Consider the following 26,087-nt stretch of genomic DNA (forward strand, 5'->3'; position numbering starts at 1 on the left):
TTCTTCACCCAAAGAGTGATTAACACTTGGAATTCACTGCCACAGGAAGTGGTGGGTGCTACAAGCATGGACGGCTTCAAAAGGGAATTAGATAAGCATATGGAGCAGAGGTCCATCAGTGGCTATTAGCCACAAGGTATAGATAGGGGCTCTGGGGCAAGTGATGCTCTGTCTTCTTGGTGCTTGGGGGGGTCAACAGTGGGATGGCTTCTAATGTCCTGGCCCCACTGGTGGACCTCCTGATGGCACTGGTATTTCTGGCCACTGTGTGATACAGAGTGTTGGACTGGATGGGCCTTTGGCCTGATCCAACATTGGCATCTCTTATGTTCTTATGTTCTTATGTCCTCGCAGAGGAGGGAGAGCTTGTACCTGAATAAAACGTGGTCTTAAAGGTGCCACTGGACTGTTTTGGATTGCTACCTGCGGGGGGGGGGGGAGCTCTGCAACTTACCTGGCTGCTTCTTGCTCCTTGTGGCCCAGGGCTGCTGGGAGCAGGGGGTGGGGCTTGTTGCATGTGCCCGCCCCCTGGGCTCTTTACTGCCGGAGCTCCGCTCCTGTGCGCTCCTGCAGGAAATGACCCCTGCTCACACTAACTCACCTTAGAGGGAAAACTGCTCTGGGACTCTTCTTCGCTTTTGCATCTTGAATAGAACTCTTTGTTTAGCATTTCTGTGGAGCAGTCCCCACCTTCTTCTCTGGAATTTTTAACAACCGAAGCATTATTTTTGCTTCCTTGGCCAGCTTCCCCGAATGGCAGGGAAATCCCCTGGCTTGTGCCTGACCTGGGGAGAACTGGTTGTTTCCCGCTCAGGTTACTGAAGCCCCTTTTGGCCTGCACCTCTGTTGTGAAGCAACGGCCCTTCTCGTAACATTTCGTCACTTCTCTGCAGTGCCCGCGCTCCCCTGCCCCCTCGCACATGTTTGCCGGGAACTCCAGGCAGCCTTGGTCCAGGCTGGTTAACTCACCATCTCTTCTGATTCTTTTTTTTTAAATTGTGTTTTCCCATCTAGGTTGAGTAATGAACCATCAACGAGAGACGGTTCTCACGCAGAGGTCCTGTGGATTAGATGGCAGCATCAAGCACTTTACCTCCCAGTCTTAACCTCCCCACACACTTGGTGAGAGAAGCCAGGGGTCTTGTCCCCTTTTGCTTTCCCTTCTCCCCAGAGAAGCCCCTTCTGATCTCAGAAAACTCTGCAAAGGGTGCAGAGTCATGCACGTTCCTGACCTGTCTGGCCAACAACTTCCTCTATGGCTGCCATTCCAATTTCAGGGGCCTCACCTGGAGTCCTGTGTCCAGTTTTGGGCACCACGTTTGAGGAAGGGTGTTGACAAGCTCGAGCGTGTCCAGAAGAGGGCAACCAGGATGGTGAGAGGGTTGGGATCCAAGTCTTATGAGGAAAGGCTGAAAGAGTCGGGTCTGTTTAGCCTGGGAAAGAGAAGGCTTAGAGGGGACAGGATTGCAGTCTTCAAGTATCTGAAGGGCTGTCATGTAGAAGATGGAGCAGATCTATTCTCTCTTGCTCAGGATTGTGAGACTAGGTCTAATGGGTGGAAATTACAAGGGAGTCAATACTGGCTAAATATCAGGAGAAACTTCCTAACTGTAAGAGTGGCTGAGCAGTGGAACAGTCTGCCTCGGGAGGTGGTGGAGGCTCCTTCGCTGGACACAGTTTTGGGCACCACAGTTGAGGAAGGATGTTGACAAGCTCGAGCGTGTCCCGAAGAGGGCAACCAGGAGGGTGAGAGGGCTGGAATCCAAGTCTTACGAGGAAAGGCTGAAAGAGTTGGGTATGTTTAGCCTGGGAAAGAGAAGGCTTAGAAGGGACAGGATTGCAGTCTTCAAGTATCTGAAGGGCTTTCATGTAGAAGATGGAGCGGATATAGTCTCTCTTGCTCCGGATTGCAAGACTAGATCTAATGGGTGGAAATGACAAGGGAGTCGTTGCCGGCTAAATATCAGGAGACACTTCCTAACTGTTAGCGTGGTTGAGCAGTGGGACGGTCTGCCTCTGGAGGTGGTGGATGCTCCTTCGCTGGAGGTTTTCAAGCGGAGGCCGGACGACCATCTCTCGGGTGTGTTGTATCTTTCGGCTATGCTCCTGCAGAGTTGGACTAGATGACCTGCAAGGTCCCTTCCAACTCTAACATTCTATGATTCACTCCACTGTGGCCCAGCTGGCTGGTGGGGGATGCGCCACCCCTGAGAAGCCCCCTCCCGGCACTGCTGGCGCCAGTGCGGTGACATCCCCCGGTAGTAACATCATTGTTTGGTGTAGTGGTTAAGTGCGCGGACTCTAATCTGGGAGAACCGGGTTTGATTCCCCACTCCTCCACTTGCAGCTGCAGGATGACCTTGGGCAAGCCATAGTTCTGGCACAGCTGTTTTTGAAAAAGAGCAGTTCCTGTCAAAGCTCTCTCAGCCCCACCTACCTCACAGGGTTTCTGTTGTGGGGAGAGGAAGGAAAAGGAGTTTGTAAGCCGCTCTAAGACTCCTTTGGGTAGTGAAGGGCTGGGGTACAAATCCAATCTCTTCTCTTCTTCTTCTGATGTCAAGGGCAATGCTCTAGGGCAAAACTCTATGGTTTTGAGGCCAAAAAAGTCATAGAGTTTTGCCCAAAACCAAGAACATTGCCCCCAATGCCGGAAACACGATGACGGCACTTCGGCGGGAAGAACTTCAGGAAGAAATGGGAGTCCCCCCACCGGCAGCCACTGCTTCCTCCATCAAATGGTGGAGGAATCTAGGGGGGGCTCAGCCACACTCGACTTAATATTGACCAACAGGCAAGAGATGGTAGACAGGGTGAAGGTGGTGGGGGCCTTAGGGGGAAGTGACCGTGTCCTGCTAGAATTCCTTTGGCTGTGGGGGGGCCAAGGAAGTTCATACCCACACGCAGGGCTATTTTTGGGCAGGAACGCACAGGAACGGAGTTTCGGCTGGCTTCAGAGTGGGCCACGGCCACTATAGCCAAAACCTCTGTGTGCATGGCTACAGAGGAAAGGCCTGGAGAGCTAAACCCCCCCCCCGGACTCCAAGGCGGGTGGGCCAGGGGGCCCCCTGGAAGATGCCCTGCACGGGGGCGCCTGGGCAAGCCATGGGGTGTGGCCTAATGTGCTAATGAGCTGTGCTGTCAGGGTGTGGCCTAATATGCTAATGGGTTTCTGCTGTTGGGTGTGGCCTATTATGCTAATGAGTTCCTGCTGGGCTTTTTCTACAACAAAAGCCCTGACCACACGTGTAGGGTAGATTTCAGTAAGGCAGCTCTTAATAAACTCAGGGGCATGATGGGAATCATTCCATGGGCAAGACTGCTGGAAGGGAAGGGAGCAAGTGGAGGGCGGGCTCTCCTAAAGCAAGAGCTCTTGCAAGCTCAAGCCGTCGCTATTCCAACAAGAAGGAAACATGGCAGGGGTTCCAAGAACCCCCCAAAAAAGCACTCTATAAATAACGCAGTCAAAGGCACTATGCTGAAGTGCAAAAGAACAAAGAATAACGTGGGGGGGAGCAAAATAAAGCGTGGTAGCCCGATCACACGGTCCCCCGAGGCTTCATGCTTAGGCTGTTCGCTGGCGATCACGCGGCCATGCTGGAGCGTGGCAAAGAAGTTTCATTGATACTTTTTCAGTTGATACTTCTTCAGTGACAATGTAAGAATGTTTTTCTACGGATGACTGGTTGCCCCTGCTTAAACTAGTTTGATATGAATTGTGGATATTTTCCCCTGCATAATAACATGAAGGCTTCTACATATTGAGCACTATATGACGCTGTATGGTACAACTGAAAAAGTATCAATGGAACGAAGATTGGAATCCGGAAACTTCGTCCTGTGTCCTGTGTGCCGGCTTCTTTTGTACACTCTGTGTCGTCGTATGTCATATGTATACACTATATTGTATCTGTTTGTACACACTTGTGTTATATAAATATTCTTTGTTCTTTTGCACTTCAGCATAGTGCCTTTGATTGCATTATTCATACTGTGGGTTTTTGTTGTTGTTGTTATATACTATACTGTGTTATCACTTTTGTATTTAAAGGGGATCCAAGAATCCAGTGTGGATGAACAGACAACTGCGTGATGTGCTACGGGAGACAAGGGAAATGTTCAAGAAATGGAGGCAAGGACACACCTGTAAAGAGGAGTATTTGTGTTTTGCCAGGCCCTGTTCAGCCATCCGGGAGGCCAAAGGTCACAGTGAGCTAAAGCTGGCCAGGGAGGCTCACAACAACACGGAAATCTTCTTCAGATATGTGAGAAACAGGAAACCAGCCAGGGAGGCAGTGGGGCCCTTGGACGACCAACGGGTAAAAGGAGTATTGAAGGATGATAGGGAAATGGCTGAGAAGCTAAATGCATTTTTTGCCTCCGTCTTCACTCTGGAAGATGAGAAGTGCTTGCCCACTCCAGAACCACTGATTTCAGGAGGGGTGTTGAAAGACCTGAGTCAGATTGAGGTGACGAGAGAGGAGGTCCTAAAGATCCCCCGGGCCAGATGGTGTGCACTCAAGAGTGCTCAAAGAACTGTCTAGAGAGCTTGCGGAGCCTTTGTCCATCCTCTTCCAGACCACTTGGAGGACGGGAGACGTGCCACAAGGCTGGAGGAGGGCAGGTGTATTCCATTTTTCAAAAAAGGGAGGAGGGATGACCCAGGAAACTACAGGCCAGTCAGTCTGACCACTGACCCAGGGAAGATACGGGAGCAGATTCTAAAGGGATCAGTCTGTGAGCATCTAAAGGACAACTTGGTGATACAGGAAAGTTAGAATGAATTTGTTCAGACCAAACTCATTTCCTTCTTTGGTTGAGTAACAAGCTTACTGGATCAAGGGAATGCTGTTGATATTGTTTACTCGGATTTCAGTAAAGCTTTTGACAGGGTTTTTCCATGATGTTCTGATGGGTAAACTAGAGGAGTGTGGACGGGATCCTAGGATAGTGAGGTGGACGGGGAACTGGTTGGAGAACCGCACTCAGAGAGTAGTTGTCTGGCATTTCATTTGAATGGAGGAAGGTGTCCAGTGGGGTGCCAGGGGGCTCGGTTCTGGGCCCGATACTTTTCATTTTTTTTTTTACAAATGATCTGGATAAGGGTGTGGAGGGGCTACTCATTAAATCTGAAGATGGCACCAAATTGGGAGGAACAGAAAACACATCAGAAGACACAGAATTCAGTGAGATCTGAACACACTGGAAAAGTGGGCAGATGTGAACAAGAGGCAATTTAACCAGGATAAGGGCCGAGTTCTACATCTGGGTAACAAAAATGAGGAACACGCATACTGGATGGAAATACACTTCTGAGTAGCAGTGTGTGTGAACGAGATTTTGGGGTACGGGTGGACTGTAAGTTAAATATGAGCAGCCAGTGTGATGCGGCGACAAAAAAGGGGCATCACATCCAGATTGCAAGATGTCATCGTCCCGCTGTGCACTGCATTGATCAGGCCACACACATGGAGTATTGTGTGCAGTTTTGGAGGCCTCACTTCAAAAAGGATGTGGACAGGACAGAGCAGATGCAGAGGAGAGCGACAAGGATGATTGGGGGCCTGGAGACCATGCCCTATGAGGAAAACCTGAGGGACTTGGGAATGTTGAGTCTGGAGAAGAGGAGGTAGAGGGGGGGACAGGATGGCTCTCTTGAAGTCTTTGGAGAGCCATCACTTAGAGGAGGGCAGGGAGATGGTCCTGTTGGCAGCAGAGGAGAGGACTCGCAATCATGGGTTTAAATTAAGGGTGGGAAGGTACCGGCTGGACATTAGGAAGAAACTGTTTTACAGTTGAGAGTTGTGCAACAGTAGAATCTGCTGCCTCTGGAGGTGGCCCTCTCACATTTTAATCATTCTCTGTGTAAAGAAGTATCTTCTTTTCACCGTCTCAAACCTATTGCCCATTAGCGTCAGTAGAATTTCTCTTTGTCGACTTTCTCCACCCTACGCGTAATTTTATAAACTCCATCATGTCCCCACTTAGCTATCTCTTTTACAAGCTGAAAAGACCCATATCCATTCTGCATCGGTCTTTCCAGCCACTGTGCTGCTGGTCCCACATCATTCCATAAACTTCTGCCTGCATCTCATCTTGCATCCATTCTCCTATTGTTTCGTCTCAGCATCGGCTGTCTGTACCATTTTACTGCCCCCTAGTGGCAACTCCGAAGTCACTACAGCGTCTCACCGCGTTATCTGGATTTGGTTTTAAGCCGGTCCGATTGCTCCTCCCTGCCCTCGAGCCGCTGTGAGCAATAAGCAGACAACCGGAGCTGAATTCTCCCCCCCACCCCCCCACCCCCGGTTGTAAAAGCAGCCAGTGAACATTTTCCTGCGATCATATTTTTTTGCTGATGGGTTAGAAGCACACCCACCCCTGAACCATGGGGCAGTACCCAAAATACCCTGCCTGGCAACCGCCGAGTATTTTGTGTTTCTTACCCAGCGTGTTCACTTTCCAGCCCCCCTCTGCCCCCCACCAGGTCACCCCTTTACTTTCTGCTGGGTTTTTTTTTGCAGGTACCATTTCCTCCCTGCAGCTCAGTGCCCTAACCTTGGGAGGCCTCCCCCCTCTGGCACACACACTCCCTCGTGTGCCCCCGTGGTTGCCATGGTGAGGTCTGATGCAGACAGCTGGCTTTTACCCCGAGCCAAAATGGGAGGCAAAGGGGGAACCGTATAGAATGGTGCCACAGCAGACCGAAACTGCATTACACAGCAGGTGCAGATTCAGGCCCAGACTTTTCAGCGTAATTTCCTTATTCTGTGGGTATTTGTGTATATGAATGAAAAGACGCTTTTGTTTTGCAACTACATCATGAATAATCGAATTACGGAAATTATCGAATTATAGTAAGATGACCACAACGTTTCTGACGAGTGCTAGAACTATCCTTGTCGCTTCCAGGTAGCTGTATGAATCATCTGTGGTCAGAACTTTCTGTATGTAAAGGTAAAGGTCTCCCTTGCTCGAAAGCCAGTCGAATCCGACTCTAGGGTTGCGGTGCTCATCTCCGTTTCAAAGCCGACGAGCCAGCGTTGTCCGAAGACGTTGCTGTGGTCATGTGGCCGGCATGACTAAACACCAAGGTGCACGGAACGCTGTTCCCTTCCCACCAAAGTGGTACCTATTTATCTACTTGCAGTTTCTTGCTTTCGAACTGCTAGGTTGGCAGGAGCTGGAACTAGAGACGGGAGCTCACTCCGTAATGCGGCAACTCGGGTCTCGAACTGCTGAACTACCGAACTTCCACAGAGCCTGCAGTTCAGCGTCTTAACCACTTGAGCCACCACAGCTCCTTTCTGTATGTAGCTGAGATCTATTTTTTCTTTTTAATCTTTCTGTTGAGAATGATCGTGCCCCCGTCCTTTGGACCCAGTTTTCACCCACCAATCCAGCCAAGCATGGGCTGCGAGGGCTACAATCGGCTACAGGTGCCCTGACGCAAATGGGAACCCTTTCTGCTTGAATCCTGAAGCCACCTTTAAAACGGGGAGGAGTTGGGATGAACGACTCACACGCCATCACAGTCAGAAATCTGTTCTTTATTTTTCTTTCTACAAATGCATATATAAAAACAAGGTGGGGGGCACAACAGGAGAGCTGGGCTGGGAGGTGTCTTCTCTGCATCGTCGGCTCAGTCCCGCCTTCACGCAGTTGTCGCGGACGACGTCTCCGCTGTTAGTTGTCACAGCCGAAAATGCTGAGTCTGTTGGAGAACTCGAGGAAGTCGTTGCACAGGTTTTGGAACTCATCCTCCTGGCATTCGTCGTCACTTGGCCACCTCTCGATCCACGTGTCCTTGCTGATGAGGTAGTTGACACTGGAAAAGGGAGGAGGGGAATTGAGCCTTTCACGCCTTTGCTCTGCTGGTCATCAGTGCTCCCTCTCATTCCCCCAACTGAGCAGAGCAGTTCACATCCTGAGCAGAACACAACTGCCGTGATCTTAAAATGGTCAATGGGCACTGCGAGACCCTGTGCAGCTCCAGATTGCTGCTGAGCGGGGCTTCCTGTGTTAATGAGCAACTGCTCACAAGCGCAGCTTAGAGGGAACACTGCTGGTCACGTGGCTCATTGGGACCCCGGAAAGGAATGGGCAGAGACTGCATGGCACGTACAAGGGGCACATGCACTCTCGGCACATTGCAGTTGCAACCCAAGGCCTCCCTCGTTCCAGGAGAACCCCAGGCTATAACCTGGACCCTAACCCTGGCCCTCACCGTAACCCTAAGATTGGTAGTTCTAAGCTAGACTGCGAGACCCACAGCTAAGCTGAACTCCTTAGTGTGCGTGTGCCCAAGACAATGTGTCTGCTGTGACGATAAAGGGATAAAAGACCAAAGAACTGATAAAGAAGCCTATCCCCGGAAGAGATGAGCCATGCACGTTATCATATAAACTCGCTAGGAAACTCAGCCGTGTGCCTGAAAATGGTCTGCATTTCTCTGGAGACATGGAATCAAGTGTAAGGGAGGATAGGATCTGTATAGAAATATTGATTTCTAAAAGCCTTCTGCCTTCTCCTGTTCTGTCTTCTGTGCCTTATTTCCTGTTACCAGCCAAATGGTGAGGCCCAGATGGCCTCAATATGCCATGCCATAAACCCACATTCTTCACACTCCCATGCTAGAAGCTAGGCCATACATGAGTGTAGGCACGTAGCCATGAGGTACCTGGAAAGTAGGTCAATTGCTTGCAGGCATGGTCTCCAAACTTCTGGCCTATCCACACATGTCCCCATGACAACCAATAATTGGGTACATCCCCTATCTGCTCCCGATTGGCTGCATGGCCACGGCTAATCATGAGTCCACTCGCAATTGGCTGAATAGCCACAGCTGATTGGGACTGGAATGGGCCTATAACTGGTCATTCCCTATGGGAGACATTCTCTCCCTACTGCTCTTGTGTTCTGTTCTTGTTCCTGTTCATGAGCTCTCTGCTCCCTTGTTTTATTGCACCTGGACATGTGGTCTGTTGGAGAATTGCTTGGTGAAAGGATTGCTTGGTGAGCTGAGCACATGCTTGCACAAGATGGGATTCCTGCTAAAAATCCCTTGGTGCTACTGGATTATCACAATGGACTGTTCTGGACTGATAATTGCTCCTGACTTGGTAAATGTGAAGCATTAATGTTTAGTTAAGGCAAACTGCCCTAGCCTTTCTTGTTTTGAAATCTTTCTAGTCTATGCTAAGTTCTGTATTGAATAAACTTATTCTGGGTTCTAACTGGACTTTGATGTTGTAACTGGGATTCCAAGTCTATTTCCCTGTGCCTGGCTGGCTACACGCTACCATTGAGCATTAAGTGTAAAGCGTGCAATCCTGAGCTAGAGTTGCTACATGCCAGCTCAGAGATTTGAGTCTCTGCTCTGAGCTGGAGGGGACTATAGATTATTGTAGAGACTCTGGTGGCATATTGTTCTGAATCTAGAGAGGGTAGCCTACCTCTCTGGGTTGTTGTTTAATTAATTGAAAAAGTATCGGCTTCCCCCTCATTCCTGGATAGGCTCGAGGGGCAGAAATCCATACAGGATCCATGCAATTTCATGACCCACGATGCCCAGTCCCTCTAGAATGTTCTGCTCTTAGGCAGAATTCCCACCCATGAGGTATTAACTGCTTGTGGCCTTCAGTGACTACTCCAGGGGAGACCTGAGTTTCAGCCACCCGGATGTGTGTAATAGAGAAAGTCCCTCCTGTGCCCAGGAGGGAGAACTGGACCAAGTTCCTTGTCTCCAGCAAGGCAAATGTCTCCCCCTCCTCAACATTTCCCTTCGTTAAGGGGCATGAGCGGAGCAAGCTGGTGAGGGGGGGGGGAATTAGCCTCAAAAAGAGTTCCTTGGGGCTCAGATCCCGTTTCTGAACATTTGTTCAAAGCACGCAGAGAGAAAGAAGCAAGCCAGGGGGAACTGGGGGGACACACATAAAAGGTAGAATGCCCAAAAATTGTTTCTGACCAGGCTTGCCAGATCCCCAGGGCCACTGGTGGGGGTGGTGGGGTGGGGTTGCCGGATGGAGGTTGGGAAACTGCTGGAGACTTGGGGATGGATCCCGGGGAGGAATGAGACCTCAGTGGGGTACAGTGTCATACAGTCCACCACCCAAGGCAGCTGTTTCCTTCAGGGGAACTGATCTCTGCAGTCTGGGGATGAGCTGGAATTCCGGGGGATCCCCAGGCCCCACCTGGAGGCTGGCAACCCTGAACCGCAGTGGGGCACAATGCCACAGAGTCCCCCCCCCAAAGCAGCCGTTTCCTCCAGGGGAACTGATCTCTGCAGTCTGGGGATGAGCTGGAATTCCAGGGGATCCCCAGGCCCCACCTGGAGGCTGGCATCCCTGAACCCCAGTGGGGCACAAGACCACAGAGTCCCCCCTCCAAAGCAGCCGTTTCCTCCAGGGGAACTGATCTCTGCAGTCTGGAGATGAGCTGGAATTCCAGGGGATCCCCAGGCCCCACCTGGAGGCCGGCATCCCTGAACCGCAGTGGGGCGCAATGCCACAGAGTCCCCCCCCCAAAGCAGCCATTTCTTCCAGGGGGACTGATCTCTGTCGGCTGGAGATGAGCTGTAATTGCGGGTGATCCCCAGGCTCCACCTGGAGGCGGGCATCCCTATTTCTGATTAACACTGATCTCTAAGGGCTGAATGAGAGGTTACTTAAAAAAAAAAATTAAGTCGGGTCCCAGTTTCCGTGACTCGACTCTCTGTCCACTCAGTGGGCTGGAAGGGCATCCCTCATGGTGATGTTTTTCTGATGCCCCTTGTCCCCTGGAACTGCAGTCCCGATCCAAATTTGTCCCCTGAAGCAACTGCCATCTGAGCGAGTCAAGTGAGAGTTGCATCAAGAAATTCCTAATCCAATTCATTTTTAAAATGTGCAACGTAGTTCAGCCAGGCAGTGGCATAATTTTGGGGCTTCCGTGTCCTGCTCCAGCTATCGAAATGGAACTTTGGACTGCTAAGATACTCATGGCAACGGCAAGAGGGGAGGCGTATTTGTCCATTCCTGCAACCACAGAGGTGGTGATAGTTACATCCCTCTCGGAACCACGGTCTTTGCTCTGGGCAGGGGTCGTTTCGTAGAAAAAGAGCTAGGGGAATTTATTAGCATAACTCATTAGCATATGCCACACCCCCTGATATCATAAGGCCCGGCGGTGGACCTGCAAGGCCGGCGGGAGTGCGAGGAAGCCCCACCAAGGCCCTCCCTGGCCCCAGGCAGGCAGGGGTGGGGAGAGGCGGGGAGGAAGCAACTTACCCTCCCTCTTCTCCTGCCTCCTCCTGGCTGAATGAGGGCTGGAAGCGGGGCGGCCGGAAGCAGGGAGTGGGGCTTCGTTGTGTGCCCCGCCCCCACACCTCACCCGGGGGAACTGCGATCCCCTGCGATCCCCCCCGAAATGACCTCTGGCTCTGGGGTTTGCCCCGTTCTGTGTATGCCATCAGGACATGGCAGAGAAGAGTCCTCCACAGGCCCCTGAAAACTCTGGACAGTGACGGGCCACTTTTCATCTTGTGCTCGTCTTCCTGGCCAATTGGCTGTTCTCAACAATCTCAGTGGAACAATTTAATTAGGTGCTTTGGGAGTCAACATGGGGGGAGCCAGATATAAATCCAAGAAAGGAATAAAATACGTACTCGTTTTTGGTGGGCCACAGGTCTTTCCTGTGGCCTGAGACCAGGTAATCCGTGTTCACCTGCAGCTGCAGAGACTCCCTGCATTTCATGTGGCTGATAAACTTGCGGAGCCTGGCTTGCGGGTTGACGTCACTCCCTGGGGGATTCAGAGGAAAACATTCAGAAACTCTTTCCTTACGGCTGTGAGCCTGAATCACCGTAATTGGCAGATCAATCAACTAACGCTAAACTGAATTAATTACTGGGGGGGACCACTTTAATCCATGAGATGGAGAATAAAGCCTGTTACCATCCTGTTACTACTTTGTTAAAATCTGTATGGTAACAATGGTCTTTAATCTTCGAGGTAAAAGGTAAAGGTAAAGGTTCGCTTACTCGAAAGCCAGTCGAGTCCGGCTCTAGGGTTGTGGTGCTCATCTCTGTTTCAAAGCCGAAGAGCCAGCGCTGTCTGAAGATGTTTCCGTGGTCATGTGGCCGGCATGACTAAACACCAAGGCGCACGGAACACCCCTTCCCACCGAAGTAGTACCTATTTATCTACTTGCAATTTCTTGCTTTCGAACTGCTAGGTTGGCAGGAGCTGGAACTAGAGACGGGAGCTCGCTCCGTCATGCGGCACACTCGGGTCTCGAACTGCTGACCTACCGACCTTCCACAGCCTGCAGTTCAGCGTCTTAACCACTTGAGCCACCGCAGCTCCTTCGAGGACACAGATTAATAACCACCTTGGTTTACCCAAGGTAGGATACTTATCATATGCAATCTCTTACGTCTAGCCAGTAGAACAGTTACACTCGAGTCCTGTAGACATCAACAAGATTTTTTTGGGGGTACGGGCTTTCGAGGGTCAAGGCTACCTTCGTCAGGTACCAGGGGGAGCTTCAATCTCGAAAGCTTGTACCCATGAGAGCCAGTTTGGTGTCGTGTTTAAGTGTTTAATCTGGGAGAACTCAGTTTTAAATTTGAGCCCCCCCCCCCTTCAGAAAGGAAATTCTTACCTTCCTTAATAACTTCCAGAACTTCCATCATGTAGTTGTCGTAACCGTTTTCTTCTTCAATTCGAATAAGCTTGGCCTTGTACACTTAAAACAAAGACCGAGAGCAGGCATTAGTTCATGCACGGGCCTCCTCTCTCGAAACAGAGATCTCTCCCCACCCTGGTGGCAGGAACCCTCCCGGCTCATCTACCCCCCCCTTTAGAACTAGAGAAAATAAAAAATGTTCCCTCCAGCTTAATGGAGGAACTGCAAGGTCATCTACTCCAACCTCCTGCACCTTGCTGGAAATTCACAAATACCTCTCCCCCCCCAACACACACACACACACACACACATAGCTTATAGTTTTTTAGCCTCCAGCTCACACATTTCTGTCTTAGCTCAGTGAAAAGTACGCAGACGGACGAGTGATTTCAGCTTAGCGTACTTTATCAGATCAAGAACAAGACAACTTTACCCGGCTCGCAGGCCGGCTTATATTCCCTGTGAAACCGCCACCCATAACACCCCCCCACTTCCCAATAGGTTATTTACAGTGGCCGAGAGTCCCATAGGCTCTCAGATGGGAACCTAGCCCACTGATTGGCATGGGCTAGTATCTGCATAGTCCATTGTCTCTTGGAGCGAAGCTCGACGTTTGCGCTGGACCGCGTGGAGCCCAAGCCGGCCACGTGGTCAGAACTGGATATATTACACTCAGGAAGGAGGGCTCCGGAGCAAACTGATTTATGCAGTAGCCAAATCGCTCACAGGACTCCACAGCTTAGAGGGAGCATTGAGCCCCGGAAAGGATTTTGGAGGCAAGCTATGATCAAAGGCGGTTTGCGTAGAAACCCTGGGCTTCCTCCGTGGTCTCCCATCCAACGACTAACCAGGACCGACCCTGCTTAGCTTCTGACGAGATCGGGCTATCCTGGGGCACCCTGGTCAAGGCAAGAGGCCTGCAGAGGCCTACACCAACTCTGGGCTGGGGAACTCCTGGAGATTCTGGAGTGGAACATTGGGGAGGGGGGGTTGGGGGAGGGGAAGGCCCTCAGCTGGGTATCATCCCACAGAATCCGCCCTCCATCGGCCCCCATTTTCTGCAGGGGAGCTGATTTCTGTTTTCTGGAGATCATTTGTAACTCCGGGAGATCTCCAGGCCCCCCTCCAACAGTAGCGCAGCTGTGCTTTATTGGAGAGGACTTTCTGGGATGTTCCCATGGAGAACCAGAACAGCCATGTTTACATTGTCTGACTTATGCATGGGTAAATTCAAGAGCTGTGGTTCCAGGAAAATTTATATGCCTGAAGAAGACTTGTTCGAAACACGCAGGTTATGCCCGGGAGGCGTGTTGCTAGGCCTGCTTGCTAGCTGAATCACCTCATGGGAAAATACATCTACTAGGCTTGCTGGCTACGCTGAATCGTCACAGTGAGAAATAGAAGCTGCCTGCTAGCTTTACCTGATGGATCATCACTTGGGAAATGTACAATAGGTTGCTGCATTGTTCGGTTTAAATAACTGTACATTGGTATTTATCCTCCATCAGGAAGAAGGCAGTTGGACTCTTCGTGTTATAGAACTTAGTCTGAAAGTGTTTGAAATGTGATGTTGTAGTTTGAAAGTGTTTACAATACACTAGAGTCGATGTTGTGTATAAAAAGCAAATATATTTAGCTACAAGTACATGTGAATATTGTGTTTATTATTTCAACACGGTGTTTTCGGTGTTGACCCTCCTTGAGACCGGCAACTCTCGATTGCCACAGATAAAAAGTTGGGCAGCCGCAGCCCGGTCGCGCAGATGGAGATAGCCTGGGCACGAGGCCGCCGCCCAGGAGGCAAACTCTGCGGGTGAGCTGAGGCGTTGACCACCACTGACCTTTCAAAGGAGGGGGTGGGGGCTACTGGACACAAACCAACCAATGCCCCCTCTAAGCTGTGGAGTCTTGTGAGCAAAAATCCTACTCTGGGAGCTACCGACATCAGTCGGTTTGCTCCAGAGCCACCTTTCCTGAGCGAGGACAAAAAATCTGTGTGCTGGAGGCTAAAAAATTGTCAGCTGGCTCACACTAACTCAGCTTAGAGGGAACACTGAACAGCAACCGATCAATGTAAGCCGCTCTGAGCCTGTTCGCGGGGAGGGCGGGTTACAAATGGAACAAATAAATAAATAAATGTAAATCAATAACCCCCGCAATCCAAGTACAGTTACCGTAATCTACTTCTGGCTTGCAGGCTTCCAGAACTCGCTCCTGCAGGTCGACGGGTTCATCTCTTTGGTTGTTCAAGAAGCAGTTCTCTTTGGGAGGAGAGCAGAGGGGAAGACCATGAAGGCACAGGTGGTCGCTTAGGAAGCCCCCCGGGTGTCACGAGCTGGACATGTTAGAGGGGTTGCCAGCTGTTCGTTCCCCGAACCCTGAGCGCAGCAGAGGCGGAGCCCGTCTCAGCCAAGGGGAGGCAGGGGGGGCAGCCAGAGGGCAGCTTTGGACAGAGATTCCAAAACAACTAACAGCATCGTGCAACCAGACCTCCAGGATTGTACCGTGGGCGCTATAAAGCACACAAGGTCCTGCTCGTTTCAGCAGGCTGAACAGCCAAACTGCACAATTTGCAAAGCTGGAAAACAAACAACTCCAGACCCCTTGAAAGGCCACAGAGACACAAAGATCCAGCCTTGCAGAACTGGAGATCACAAATTCCTTGGGGATCTTTGGTGAGCAGCAGAAGCAGTTACTTCCTCTCCCCGCTCTGCCCCACCCTTACCTTCCGCGCACCGACAGACGTCGCCGTGGCAGATCTTATTGAGGTGCTCGCTTCCCTGGGACGGATGATAGAACTTGGTGCAGCGGTCATCTGAAGAGAGGAGCAGAAAGATCGTCTCAGAGGGTACCTGTGTTGGTCTTCAGTCGAACGTCTAGATATGAGTCTTTGGAGTGTGTTAGAGACCGACAAGATATTGGCGGAATTATGTTTTGGGTCAAAGCTTCCTTTGTCAGAGGAACAGAAAGAGACACCCAAATTCCACATTGACTGTGTACTCTCTCAAGTCCTTCAGGGAATATCTGTAAAGGCTGGTGACTTGTGTCTCCCAAGAGATGTTAGCGGACACGTCCAGTGGACCTGGTGCAATGGCAATCCATTAAGGGGGCAGGCTTGGCCGCACAAGTTTCCCAGGCTGGGGCTAGAGATGTGAAGGCCCGGGAAAAAAAACGGAAAAATTTGAAGAAAAAGTGTTTTCCCCGTTTTTTTCCTGAAGCCTTTTTGTTTTTTTCCTGAAAAATTGGAAAAATTGAAAAAAGAAAAGGGGAAAAAATTGATTATGGAACGTTTTATTTTAACATGATGAATAAAATATTTTAAGACAAGGTGTTCAAATATTTTCCAAATCATTTCTAAAATATATATATATGGTATCAGATTGGTCTAATTTCTGTGCCCTGAGGACAAGCAAGTCCTAGGTTACAAAGTGAACTCTCCAATGCAAGAACAAGATGCATTTTAGGAAGTGTGATTTTGTCAGAAGAAAATTAAAAAGTTTCAGTTTTGTTTTTGCATGCGGGTGGGTATTCTGTTTGTAATAATTGTTTGGATACTCTATATTTTTAATATGCTAGTTGTGATAATTTCATGCCAAGTAAAAATGTCCATAGTAATATTTTATGTTCCTAAAGTAACAGAATGACTTTCAATCTAGAAAAGACAAAAGAAATGCTAATATAGCATTTTTTTCCAATTTTTCCAAAAATTTCTGTTTCCCCCCGGTAAAACCCGGAAAAAAACCGTTTTTTCCCCCGAGATTCAAAATTTCCAGAAATTTTACATCTCTAGCTGGGGCAGGCCATTTTCCTAAGGGAACTGTGACTGCCGTAGTCTTGGGTACTGGCCAGTTCGTTTTCAGCAGGAAAGTGCATTTTGCAGCAAGAGTTATCCTCCGCTGGCCTGTATAATAAGAGTGGCTGTGAGTAACAAGTGGTGGGGTTCAGACACACTCAAAATATAAAGGATATTTTAATAAGATCTGATGCTTTAAATGCCAGACAGGATCCCCCTGAAGTTGTAGGTCACCACAAATGTGGGAACATGTTTAGCGTGTGCCTTCTGTCTACAGCTAAAAGAAACTGTGCATCCAAGAACGGGATTCTAATTAATACTAAAGAGCTCTACCACTTGCTCCTCTAAGAGAACAGTATATGCCATAGTCTGTCCATGTGGTCTCCTCTAGGTAGGGAGTTCACAGTTAGACCTGTGAAATCATGGGTGCTGGAACACCGCTCTAGAATTAAGAACAAAGTGACAGATGCTCCTTTAGTGGACCACTTTGTAAATTTCAATCATGATCCAGAAGCACTGAGATTTTTTGTAATTTTCAAATACATACCTCATATGTTTAATTCTGTTGATGTTGGCAGGGTCCTCTTGCAGCAGGAAATGAAATGGATTTTCAGATTGGATACAATGTCCCCTAATGGTTTAAATCAGGAGTGGGATTTGTCTTGCTTTATGTTAATGGTATACTTTATGTAGGTTGACTTTTGGATGTTATGAGTCATTGTCTTTTTAATAGAAAGTATTTGAATGTTTATTAGAGATACCTGGAGTGCGGTTTGACGTATCAGAATGGTGTTTGATTCAATCTTCATTTAAGCATATAACCAATGCTCCCTCTAAGCTGTGGAGTCCTGTGAGCAAAAAATCTACTTTCTGAGCTACCAACATTAAAGTTGTGAGCTGGCTACTGCATAAATTAGTTTGCTCTGGAACCATCCTTGTGAGCCAGAGGCTAAAAGACTGTGAGCTAGCTCACACTAACTCAGCTTAGAGGGAACACTGCAAGAACACAGTGACATGAAATGTTTTACTATGCAGTAATTTTGGATCTTGTTAAAGTATGTCGTTTTCAGCATTTGGGTTTTGTTTTTTTTAAAGTTAAAATAGTTTGTGATTGTATGTGCATTTCATAGTTGTTACAGTTCCATCCTGGATAAAGCTTTGGTGAACCGAGGCGCTACAACAGCGGTTCGCCCTGTCAGCTGGAACTAAACTTGTTGAGCTGCTGTATGAACAGAACTTTACGTCTTCAGGAACAGAGTATTCGACTCGCCTGAAGTACCATTGGTGTATGGAATGGACTTTTGAATTTGGAATTCGCAATTGAGTCCTTTGTTCTGTGACTCGTGAACTTCGCTCCTTTCCTGTTGCACAGTGTATGGATTTCAAGATTTGTATTGCAATTGCTTTGTAGGTTTATTTCTGATTATGCATATAATTTGTGAGTATTATCTTTAGTGCTCTGAGTACTTTTTGCGGTTTATTTATACGGAGGGTTTTGTCCTTTCTCTTTGCAAACCCCTGGAGGTTAGCGACCCTGCCCCTTGCTCCTGTTTTGGAGTGTGGGATTCATTTCACGGGATTGCACTCATAAAATGGAGACAATAAAAGGTTTGGAAACCTTTTGCAAAGTGCTAATTTGCTATTATACAGTTTAATTTCTGCCAGGCGGAGCTCACTGGAAGAGAAGCGATTGCCATTACCTAGGGAATAATAGCTGTACACCGTGACGGATCCCGGCTGAACGAGACCAGCCTCAAAATACTTGTAAGCTCTGAATTTCAGACATTCGTCCTCCAAATGAGAAACCTGGGATGGACATGGGGGAGGGGGGGAGAAAGAGAATACATTGTTGTGTGCCACCAGATTTGCACTGGAGACACATCATCTCTCAATGTGATCCTGATGAAGTTGTTCCGCAGAGATGCTTTTGAAGGCAGAGAGCCAGACAGAGACGGCTTTTTAGGTCGAATCTGCATTTGTCTTCCCCACCGGTGTCCCAGCCTTCTGACTCCGTCTTTAAAAAAAACAAACCTGTCTACATTTGCTTTCGTTTTCGCACTTCAACGGTGCGAGGATACTTTTGCCTGTCCGCATGAGTTTATCGCCCTCTCGTGGCGGCTCCATTGTCACTGCGCCTCCGCCACCGCTTTAAATGAATCATCTCCAAACAACTTTCAAACTAGCATAGAGAAAGCCGGCGTCACAGCAGCACGGAACTGATTTAAAAATGCAAATGCACATTCGACCTTAGGATGCCTGAGACCCAAAGTCGTTGAGGCCTCAGCAGACGTGCACGTATGGCTCACATGTCCCCCACTATAGTGGGAGAACTCTGGCTGGCAGCCCGGCCCTCACCGCTGCTCGCTTGGCTGGAAGGGGGAAAATAATGCCAAAATCACTGCTGCGTTGACAGTGTACTGTCATTTCTCGGGCAAACTCTGGGTTATTTGTTTATTTGCCCATTTCCTTCATTTATACCTTGCCGTTCTCCCCAATGGGGACCTGAAATGGTTTACACCATTCTTCTCACCTCCTTTATCCTCACAAACAACCCTGTGAAGTAGCTTAGGCTGGGAGCGTGTGACCGGTCCGAGGTCACCCTGCAGGCTTCCATGGAAGAGTGGGGATTCAAACCTGGGCCTCCCAGATCCTAGTGCAGCACTTTGACCACATTAACCATCTTAACAACTGCACCACACTGGCTCGTCTAGTTTGGACTGAATAGTCTGAGACGTCCATGGCCTGGGTGCCTTCCTTCTAATGCCGTCAGAAGGAGAGGGGTGGCGTTTGTGGCAGGAGTGGAGGAAGCACCACTTCCCTTTTGGTCAAATCTGAATTTGTCTTCCCCACCGGTGTCCCAGCCTTCTGACTCCATCTTCAAAAAAACTGTCTACATTTGCTTTCGTTTTCAAACTTCAGTTGTGCAGGTATACTTTCGCATGTCTGCGTATGTTTATCACCCTCTCGTGGCGGCTGCATTGTCATTCTTCTAATGAGGGCATCTAATGTCCTGGCCCCACTGGTGGACCTCCTGAGGGCCCCTGGTATTTCTGGCCACTGTGTGACACAGTGTTGGACGGGATGGGCCATTGGCCTGATCCAGCATTGGCGTTTCTTATGTTCTTATTGCACCTCCACACCACTTTAAATGAATCTTCTCCGAACAACATTCAAAGAAGCATGGAGAAAGACGGCGTCACAGAAGCACAAAACTAATTTAAAAACGCAAATGCAGATTCGACCAAATTTGACTGCACCTGGACTGATACGGCACTATGACTGGACTTGTCAAACCTGCGGATCCCCACTAAGCCTGACCCTCCTGCCATACAGTGTGGCCCACCAGACGACTGACAGATCCCATCTTCCGGCAGCCCTAGGTAGGTCACATCACAAACACAGACAGTTTCAGACAATGGCCGACAGGAGCGGCTGCCCCACGCCCCACACTAGGTGGGGCCCAGACGCCCGCAGCCCCAGTGCTCTGAAGGAAAGGGGGATAAGAAGAAGAAGAGCAGGATCCTGACCCCGTTTCCACCTGCCTCATCCAGGGCTTGGGCAGCTGGTCACAGAAGAACCAATTTACCTTGTCCAAATAGATGATGAGGTTCCCCCTTTCGGACTGGACGGTGTCGATTTCATACTTGGAGATGTATCTGTCCACACCTTGGGAAAGCTAAACACAGGACAAAAACATGAGGCCCTGCAGAGCCCAGGAGAGCAACCAACCATTCAGGAGCCCCTCAGAGCCACAGACAGCAAAACACAACGGTGGAATCTGCATTGGTATTTCCCACTGCTTCGGCTACACTCTCGCTCCGCCTCCAAAAAAGATGTCCACGTCTCCTTAGGTTTTGCTCTTCTACTGCACTGTTGGCATTTCTGCTGTCTGCACTGTTTTATTGCCCTGTGGTTTCGGCTCCGTCATGATTGTGTGGCTTCTCTCCGGCTCAAATGGATGTGCTTAAAAGCACTCTAAGCCCCCCACCCCCCAAAAAAGTGCTAATCGGAGGCTTATCTGCTCTGTTTACCTTCTGAGGGCACATAGAGGAATGTACGAAACTTGTCCCTTGCCTGACAAGCTAAGAGTGAATGATTTGATCTTGTTTTGTGATTTTTATATTGCCTGAAATGTTAGAGAAAAATCCCTTCTACATACATACATACATACATACATACATACATACATACATACATACATACATACATACATACATACATACATACATACATACATACATACATACATACATACATACATACATACATACATACATACATACATACATACATACATACATACATACATACATACATACATACATACATACATACATACATACATACATACATACATACATTCTGCAAACTAAACACCCAGTCTTTACAGTTCTTTGGCTATTTTTGCTTTCTTGTTTAAACCAATAGCTGGGCAAAACTGAACGCTGAGAACATCCTACTCTTTGAATGTAAAGAGAAGTTTATAGCTTGTTGGCTTGTTGGCAACATTCCCGGCCAGCAGGCAGGAAAAAAAATAGCAGATCGAAAAAAGCATCACACCACTATAAAGGAAGACGGCATCAAGACTGCTTTAAAAATGAAATGCAGATTCGGCCAATGTAAGAGGAAAAGAAAGAGCTCTGAGTTCTGAGTGGGAAGTTAAACACCCGGGACGTAATCAGGGAAGAGGCAAGAGATTCGAGAAGAGCAGAGGAGTCTCTCAGAAGAGCTTTGCACATCTCCACCCAGAACAAGTCGTTCGCCACGTCTAATCACACTACTGTCGTTCTGTATCCACCAAAGCCCCACATTAAGCTGGACATCTAACATGATTCCTAGAGAATTTTGCCTCTCTGCCAGGTAGGGGTCATTTCGTAGAAAAAGAGGCGCAGGAGCTCATTCGCATAACTCATTTGCATAGGCCAAACCCCCTGATGTCACCGGAAGTGTGTCAGGAGGCAACACCCACCGCTCAGGCTCCACGGCTAAACCAGGCGCTTGGTCTCCAAACACAAAGGGGACCTAGGATCCTAGTCCACCTCAAGCCCACCAATAGCACCTTTGGCGGGAGATTCAAACCCTCCAATGGGGACAGAGCTGTGCTGGGTGGAGTGTATATAGTTGGCCTTGCAGGGCCGGTTTGTGTGTCTTGTTGGGAAGTACAATAAGCGCGTCTGAACGCATGTCGTGGTCCGAGTCCTCCACGCATCGAACACGGTACTTTTCAGTAAAAGGTAAAGGTTTCCCTTGCTCGAAAGCCAGTCGAGTCCGACTCTAGGGTTGCGGTGCTCATCTCCGTTTCAAAGCCGAAGAGCCAGCGCTGTCCAAAGACGTTTCTGTGGTCATGTGGCCGGCATGACTAAACACTAAGCCGCAGAACGCTGTTCCCTTCCCACCGAAGTGGTCCCTATTTATCTACTTGCAATTTCTTGCTTTCGAACTGCTAGGTTGGCAGTTTCAGTAGGGGGGTGCAAAAAAAGAAAAAATTCGGCCACATTCGGACTCGGCCGAATCAGGCAGAATCAATTTTGACGGGCATAAAGACTCCTGCATGTCAATTTCGGCAGTACCAGACCATTCAGGAGTCTTTGCCAGCCGAATGTCAGTTTCAGCCCCATTATAGCCTATGAGCCATTGAAGTCAATGGCAAAAACATAGGGTACATTCTGGGGGCTGGAGGGGACACGCTCAACTATTAGATGTAAGACACTTGCGTATGGAACACTGCAAGGTGGCCTACTGCACTGAGGTTCTACATGAAATAATAAAGAAAGTGCAAATGACGGTGGCGAACACAGTTGTGCCGACCCACACCTATGAGGAACAGGCCGGGAACAGATGTTCTGTCTTGCAGGAAAGAGGCTGGTGACGTACACGATTGTCCCACCTACCCTCTTTAGGTCTTCCGTGGCTGGCCCGTAACCCGTCAGCATGGAGACATCGATGATAGTCATGGTGGCATCGGTATCACGGAGGTACCTGCGGTCAGAGACAGAGGGGGGAACGCGCTCAGAATGGATTTCTTTGCCCAGAGAGGGACGGGTGTTCGTTCCATCCCCTCCTCGTACCACTAGGGCCATGCTACACAACAGGATACACTATTCAGAGCACAAGCAGCCCCACAACAGGGCAAAAAGCGCCCCGGGACTGTGTTGCCTTGGGAAACAGAGTGTGTGGGGGGGGAGGCCGATGCCCTTCCTTCTCCAGCACTGTGGGCCAAATGCATCATGGGGACTGGCAAATGCACACAAGGCAGGGCAGGTTTAGGAACTACAACCTCTCTCTCTCTCCCTCCCTCTCCCTCCCTCTCCCCCTCCCTCTCTCCCTCCCTCCCTCTCTCTCCCTCCCTCTCCCTCTCTCCTTCTCTCTCCCTCCCTCTCAGCCTGAGTTTAGGGCAGGGTTCTCTCTCCCTCCCAAGGCAAGTCTTGAACCTGAGTTTAGGCACAAGGGATCATCTGCGTCCATCTCTCTCTCCCTCCCTCCCCCCTCTCTCCTGCTCTCTCTCTCCCTCCTTCTCTCTCCCTCCCTCCCCCTCTCTCTCCCTCCCACCTCTCTCTCCCTCCCTCCCTCCCTCTCTCTTAAAAACATCTGCTTCTCCCACCTTCTGAATGGGATATAAGAGCTCAGGGATCTCCATTCCAACTTGTATCTGATGAAGGGAGCTTTCGAAAGCTCATTTCCTGAAAATGTTGTTGGTCTCTGAGCTGCTCCTGAGCTCGAACCTAGCGGCTTCTCCCTCTGTGATCTGAACTGCCATAATGGCCCAGAGTTACCTTTCACGCCCACCGTTCTCACCTGGCGCAGATTTCGATCTCGACTGCTCCAAGGACTCCGTCTATTGCCTTACCTAGAAGTTGTTTTGAGAGAAAGAGAGGGATTAGCCTCTCTGCATAACACCCATGCTGTGCGAAGCGGTTGGGAAGAGGCCGTCACTGGACACCAGAGTCTGCGAAAAAAGGACTGGTCCACAAGCTATGCACTTCGTGTCTCTTGCAAAGAAGTTCTCATAAGCCGCAGATATGCGTTTTCCAATCTGACGCTTTATTGAAGCTGGTAGTGCTCACTTGTACAAGTTAGAAGGAGGGATGCCAGCCTCCAGGTGGGGCCTGGAGATCCCCGGGACTTCAACCGATTGCCAGACGACAGAGATCAGATCCCCTAGAGAAAATGGCTGCCCTGGGGGCTGGACTCTGTGGCATTATATCTCTCTGAAGCCCCTCTTCTCCCCGAACCCTGCCCGCCTGAGGCTGCAGACCCCAAAATCTCCAGGAATTTCCCAAGCCATAGTTGGCAACCTTAATCCTTGTCGGGTGATCCCGCCATAGAAAAAGTTCTCCTCCCCGCAGCTGCTGAACGTCTTATCTAGCTGACCTTGAGCTACCTTATTGGCCCTCAGGTGTCAGGGGGCCGTGTACGAAACCTGTATAACTATGCCATCCATTTTGAATACCCCATTCCTCACTTAAGACTGCGTGGCATTCCATCTCTCTGATCAATAAAGCTTTTCTTACTCAAGGATTGGCTGTCGATACTGAGACCGGTTTCCCACAGCCGTCGCTCTGCGCTCGGTCCTCTCTTTGCCCCGATGGTACGTGTCAATTTCCCACTCGAAGCCGCATGGCAGCATTTTGACCCGCGGCTTCGCCCGATTTCCCCCGCGGTTTCGTGATCTTGTTTTTTGAGAATTACGAAACCGCGGGCAAAATCAGGCAAAGCCGTGGGTCAAAATGCGGCCGCGCGGCTTTGAGTGGGAAATTGACATGTACCATCGGGGCAAAGAGAGGAGCGAGTGCAGAGCAGCGGCTGTGGGAAATCGGTACGTGTTATTGGGAACCCTGACAATCCTCGCCCATAGTTTAGTAAGGCATCTATGTACAGGAATGCTAGTGTGGATACCCCATCCCCACATTTGTGTGTGAAAAGGGCTGTCAAGTTGCGGCTAACTCTCCTTCCTACAAATCCTCAGGAATTACGCAGCCGTTCGACTTGAGAGGAAGCATGTGGGTTTCCTGGCCACCCAAAGCCCACCGTTGGGACTTACGGAGCTGGACGGGCTTGGTGGTCACCCGCAGATCAAAATTCCTGCAGGGAGCAGCCTCCTCGCGGAGTTTTGCGTTGTACAAGGTCACTACGGTCATGGTGGCCTGGCCCTGCCCGGTCGCTTTCACGGTGAAGTCTTCGTTGATCTTGGTCTGGAAAGTAAGCGACGTATTGTATTCGCATGTATCGTACTCATTTTCAGTGTTCCAGGGTGTCAGGTGAAAGAGACAGTAAGTTGGCAGGGGATGGGTAAGAGAAAGAAGTCGACACCTGCCTTGTGGACAAAATCGAGAGGGTGCAGAGGAGAGCGACGAGGTTGATCAGGGGGTCTGGAGACTGAGCCCTACGAGGAAAGGCTGAGGGCCTTGGGAATGTTTAGTTTGGAGAAGGGGAGATTGAGGGGGGGAACATGATTGCTCTCTTTAAATATTTGAAAGGCTGTCGTTTGGAGGAGGGCAAGGAGCCGTTCCAATTGGCAGCAGAGGAGAGGACCCGAAGCAACGGGGTTTAAGTCACATGCCGAAAGGTATCGGCTGGATATTAGGAAAAGCTTTTTCACGATCAGAGTGGTTCAGAGGTGGAATCAGCTGCCTAGGGAGGTGGTGAGCTCCCCTTCACTGACAGCTTTTGAGAAGAGGCTGGACGAATATTCGTCAGGGATGCTCTAGGCTGGTCCTGCATTGGGCAGGGGGGTCGGACGAGATGGTCTCTACGGCCCCTTCCGACTCTATGACTCTATGATTCTTACGGCACCATTGACCATAACCTTCCCTTTCTCAAATGTATTTTATTATTTATATACAACATTTGTATTTCGCCCTTCTGCCTTCAACCGGCTAACCGGCTAACCGCCACTGAACGGGCAAATTAGCAATTTAAAACATGCGTGATAAAATCACACTTTACAACCAGTAAAATCAACCGCTCCCCAAACACACATCACTAAAACAATTTAAAGACAGACCAACGATACACACAAAACATCACGACACCAATTAAAACATCGGTTAGGAAGGAGGGAGGAGTGTCACTGGAATGAACGGGAGGGGCTCTCTCTCTGCGCATCGATTGCTTCTGAAGAATCATCACATAGCTTTGAATACAGCCTGTGGAACAGGGAGTTTTAGGCAGCCGCAACATTCGTGCAAGACTGCAAGAGTGGAACCTGGGACTCTACAAGCACGCCTGCCCTTTACCTTGGAACCCAACCTCAAGTCTCTCCTTAGGGGCTTCCGGACATCCTGGACACCATTTTAGGGATGAGTCCACTAAAGGTAAAGGTTCCCTTGCTCGAAAGCCAGTCGAATCTGACTCTAGGGTTGCGGTGTTGTGTTTTGCACTGGTGCATAGCTGGCCCTTGATTTCTTCTCATGTAACTCTCTTCTCTAATTTTCTCTAGTAAAGTTTATATTTTAAAGGTAAACCGTACATGAGTATACTTCCACTTATATTACTCTCTGCTAATTTATACAACAAGATCACTGCCTCCGAAGAAGAAGAAGAAGAAGAAGAAGAAGAAGAAGAAGAAGAAGAAGAAGAAGAAGAAGAAGAAGAAGAAGAAGAAGAAGAAGAAGAAGAAGAAGAAGAAGAA

General features: G+C 49.3%; 1 protein-coding gene across 1 annotated transcript in view; it reads right to left on the reverse strand.

Annotated features, from left to right (window-relative positions):
- Positions 1 to 7,526: 7,526 nt before the first annotated feature.
- LOC107125723 (A.superbus venom factor 1-like) overlaps positions 7,527 to 26,087 on the reverse strand; it is a 97,192-nt gene continuing 78,631 nt past the window's right edge. The window contains 10 exon segments of the mRNA XM_015429177.1: positions 7,527 to 7,825; positions 11,642 to 11,777; positions 12,640 to 12,723; positions 14,838 to 14,924; positions 15,389 to 15,478; positions 18,157 to 18,262; positions 20,043 to 20,132; positions 22,348 to 22,435; positions 23,252 to 23,303; positions 24,498 to 24,648. Of these exon segments, the coding sequence (XP_015284663.1) occupies positions 7,684 to 7,825; positions 11,642 to 11,777; positions 12,640 to 12,723; positions 14,838 to 14,924; positions 15,389 to 15,478; positions 18,157 to 18,262; positions 20,043 to 20,132; positions 22,348 to 22,435; positions 23,252 to 23,303; positions 24,498 to 24,648 (1,026 nt within the window). The 3' untranslated portion in view covers positions 7,527 to 7,683.

The sequence above is a fragment of the Gekko japonicus genome, unplaced genomic scaffold (assembly GCF_001447785.1).
Source record: "Gekko japonicus isolate JY-2015 unplaced genomic scaffold, Gekko_japonicus_V1.1 scaffold2836, whole genome shotgun sequence".
In the NCBI taxonomy this organism is placed as follows: domain Eukaryota; kingdom Metazoa; phylum Chordata; class Lepidosauria; order Squamata; family Gekkonidae; genus Gekko; species Gekko japonicus.